The sequence below is a fragment of the Nestor notabilis genome, unplaced genomic scaffold (genome assembly GCF_000696875.1).
Source record: "Nestor notabilis isolate BGI_N333 unplaced genomic scaffold, ASM69687v1 scaffold5863, whole genome shotgun sequence".
NCBI lineage: Eukaryota > Metazoa > Chordata > Aves > Psittaciformes > Psittacidae > Nestor > Nestor notabilis.
Genome location: NW_009920472.1, coordinates 10,908 through 15,117, shown reverse-complemented (window position 1 = coordinate 15,117; position 4,210 = coordinate 10,908). Strand labels below are relative to the sequence as shown.

Genomic DNA, 4,210 nt, shown 5'->3' with positions numbered 1-4,210 from the left:
AAAAACAAAACAAAAAAAACCCCAAACCCAAGCTGAAAAGTCAAATTTGTGGAGAGGGTGGGTACAGGACTTTGGAAGAAGCCAGGTGGGAGCAGTTGGCTGGGGTTTGAGCTGATCTGTCCACTTACTCTTGGCAGAAGTACTGGAGGAAGAAAAGGTCTATTAGTTCTAGGCAAGGAGAGCCTCTGATTTGACCTCCTCTGTACCTAAAACAGTGTTTGGAAATTAACTTTTCTTTTAGAGAAGTTCAGGGGAAGACTTCTATGACTTGCTCTAAACAGATGTTACTTTGCTGTTAACGTGTCTCTCCTTTTTCACTAGAGTTAGTTTTCCTATAGTTATGTAACTATTTGAATATTGCTCAACTTTCCTGTGTAAAGAAAGTATGACCTTGTAAGACCATGTTTTAGGAATAATTAGAGTTTAATCCTCTTGGATGGAGCATATAGAGTATCTTCTAGTTTTATCTTCTACAGTGGGGAGTTTTTAGGAGCCTTCTGAAAGAGAGGAGTGTTTCTGTGCTGGAAAATTTTATATACAAGCACATATATACATATGCAAAATTCTATATACATGCATTAAGTATATGTGCCTGTGAGTGTGATGTAATATGTGAGGGAGGTAATCCTCCCTCTCTGCTTAGCGCTGATGAGGCGTCACCTGGATAGGGTGTCTAGTTCTGGGCTCTGCACTGCAAGAGAGCAAGTCCAGTGAAGGGCTTCTGGAATGATTAAGGTTCTGGAGCATCTCTCACAGGAAGAGGGGCTGAGGGAGTTGGGCCTATTCAGCCTAGGGAAGAGAAGGCTCAGGGGAAATCTGATAAATGTGTGTCTGAAAGGAGTATGTCAAGAGCACGGGGCCAGACTTTTCTTGGTGCTACTAGGTGATAGGATGAGAAGCAGTACGCAGAAATAAAAACACAGGGAATTCCAGCTGAACATGAGGAAGAACTTCTTTGCTGTGAGGGTGACTGAGCATCGGAATAGATTGCCGAGAGAGCTTGGGGAGCTTCCTGCCCTGGAGATAGCAAGAGCCATCTGGGCACGTTTCTGAGCAATATGATGTAGGTAACCCTGCTTGGGCAGGAAGGTTGGACTAGATGACCCCTGGTGGTCCATTCCAGCCCCAATCATTCTGTGTATATTTTAAAAATAACATGCTAAAAGAAGAAAAAAATTGTGGAAGTCTCCAAGGCAGATGTAGCAGATTAATTTTTTGAGCCTGATTGGTTTCCAAGTCAGCTCTCTGTATTTACTTCTATTTGATGTCCATTACAAGTACAGCAATTTCTGTTTTGTTTGGAGGGGAGAAACCTTATGGATAATTTAAAAAATATTTCTTTTGTGAAGTTAATTGTTTTTTACTTGTTTTCAGGAAATGGCTCTTGAAGTTAAATGAGGCTGGATAAAACACATAAATGAAGCAGAAGCTGCTCTGCATGTGTTAGGGCTATATCACCACAAGCACTGCTGATCAGCCAGACTTGATAACTTGTCATAATGAAGAAAATTAGTCTCAAAACAATTCGCAAGTCCTTCAACTTAAATAAAAGTAAAGATGAAAGCGACTTTGTAGTGGTTCACCAGCCATCATTAAGTGAATTTGGAAAAGATGACTCCTTGTTTGGCAGCTGCTATGGTAAAGATTTGGCTGGCTGTGAAGTCAATAGTGAAGATGAAAAAGGAGGCAAAAATAGATCAAAAAGTGAAAGTTTAATGGGTACGTTAAAAAGGAGGCTTTCAGCAAAACAAAAACAGAAAGGCAAAGGCAGCACACCATCTGTAAGCTCTGCAGATGATGACACCTTTTCTTCCTCATCTGCTCCAATAACTTTCAAAGATGTGCGAGCTCAAAGACCTCTGAGATCCACTTCTCTCCGTAATCACCATTACAGTCCAACTCCGTGGCCCCTTCGACCTACAAATTCAGAAGAGACTTGCATTAAAATGGAAGTGAAAGTCAAGGCCTTGGTCCATTCCTCTAATCCAAGCCCAGCACTGAATGGTGTTCGAAAGGACTTCCATGACTTGCAGTCAGACAGCGTGTTCCAGGAACAAAACAGTGTGTTAAAAAATACAGAATCTCAGAATGGGGACTTGCATCTTCATATTGATGAACATGTGCCTGTAGTTATTGGATTAATGCCTCAGGACTACATTCAGTATACTGTGCCTTTAGATGAGGGAATGTATCCTTTGGAAGGATCACGTAGTTACTGTCTGGATAGTTCCTCACCCATGGAAGTTTCAACTGTTTCTTCTCAAGTGGGGGGAAATGCATTCCATGAAGAAGAGAGCCAAGTGGATCAGGATGTAGTCGTTGCACCGGATATCTTTGTGGACCAGACAGTGAATGGTTTGTTGATTGGTACCACAGGAGTCATGTTGCAAAGTCCAAGAGTTAATCACAACGATGTCCCTCCACTCTCACCTTTGCTACCTCCAATGCAGAATAATCAAATCCAAAGGAACTTCAATGGATTGAATGGCACAGATGCCCACGTGGCTGAAAGTATGCGCTGCCATTTGAATTTTGATCCTAACACTGCCCCGGGAGTTGGAAGAGTTTATGATTCTGTACAGAACAGTGGTCCTATGGTTGTGACAAGTCTCACAGAAGAACTGAAAAAACTTGCAAAACAAGGATGGTACTGGGGCCCCATTACACGTTGGGAGGCAGAGGGAAAATTAGCTAATGTGCCTGATGGCTCGTTTCTTGTTCGAGATAGTTCCGATGATCGTTATCTTTTAAGTTTGAGTTTTCGTTCCCATGGAAAAACTCTTCACACTAGAATTGAACACTCAAATGGTAGGTTTAGCTTTTATGAGCAACCAGATGTGGAGGGACATACATCTATAGTTGACTTAATCGAACATTCAATCAGGGACTCTGAAAATGGAGCTTTCTGCTATTCGAGATCCCGACTGCCTGGGTCTGCAACTTACCCAGTGAGACTGACAAATCCAGTATCTCGGTTTATGCAGGTGCGTTCTTTACAGTACCTGTGTCGTTTTGTAATACGTCAGTACACCAGAATAGACCTGATTCAGAAACTGCCTTTGCCAAACAAAATGAAGGATTATTTACAGGAAAAGCACTACTGAAAGCTTACGGGAATCTTGCATCTTGCACTTTGGGAACGACAACAACAAAAAGAGATTGAATTACAGTTTACAGACTTTCATTACTATCAAAATCTTTTGCTGCCATAAAAATATTTCATTTTTGTGTGTAAAAGAAAAGTAATGCATTTGGATTTATGTTTGTTTGGGGGGGTTTGTGTATTATTTTGGGGTGTTTTGGTTTTTTTGGGGTTTTTTTTTCTTTTGAAAGAATGATCTCAAGTTTATTTTTAGAAGTGTGAAATAGCTATCTTTCATCAATGTGCAGATTAATCACAATGTGAATGATCAGATTCTCCTTAATTTCCCCCAAGTCCTTTGCTGCTATCCACTGTGATTTTTATGCATTGAAAGCACATTTCATGTGTATTCAACGATAAGTAAAAGTCAAATGAAACTTGTTGAATGGTTTTTTTTCCCCCCCCCCTCCTTTAAAATATCCTGTTTGAAAAAAATGATCATGGATAAAAAACATACTGGTATTCTAAATTAGAGAATTTACATCTATGTTAAAAATGACTTCCCAGTATCCTAAGTATGAATTTCTATAAAGATATGCCCTAATGTAGAACTTACAGTCAGAGCTGTGTGATAAGAACATAGTTATGCAGCATATTTTTGGGAAAAAACCCCACCTTTCTCCTCAGCCTTGTACTGTCTGTACACTGTTTTTGTTTGAGAAGGTTGCTTCAGCAGCCTTCTTTTCTTGGTGTTCTGTCCTTCTAAAAATGGCCTTTTAAAACAGTCAGTGTGTAGTACCTCTAAGGAAACAGCAGTATTTGGGTCTTGTCAAATATTACCTTTAAAATCATGCCATCAATTAAATAAATGAACATCTACCAGGTCCCCATCTTTCTGTCCTTTTCCCTCCTACCTCTTGTTGGGGTGGCCAGAGGGGAAATTTTCTCAATTTGTTGAAAGATTCTAGAAATTGTTATTATGGGAGTATGTATTGATAAGCCATTTTAGGGAATGGGCGAAAACTTCTAAAGGATGATTTCTACAATATATATTCAAGCTACTTGAAATTTTATAATTTTCTGCCTTCCCCCCCCCCCCCCCCAAAGCGGGAATACACACAAATTCTC

At 40.1% G+C, this 4,210-nt stretch overlaps 1 protein-coding gene across 1 annotated transcript in view; it reads left to right on the top strand.

Moving 5' to 3' along the window:
* Positions 1-1,282: 1,282 nt before the first annotated feature.
* Positions 1,283-4,210, top strand: part of SOCS6 (suppressor of cytokine signaling 6) — a 3,292-nt gene continuing 364 nt past the window's right edge. Inside the window, exon 1 of the mRNA XM_010010681.1 lies at positions 1,283-4,210. This exon is cut by the window's right edge and continues 364 nt beyond it. Coding sequence (XP_010008983.1) covers positions 1,500-3,104 — 1,605 coding nt within the window. The 5' untranslated portion in view covers positions 1,283-1,499 and the 3' untranslated portion in view covers positions 3,105-4,210.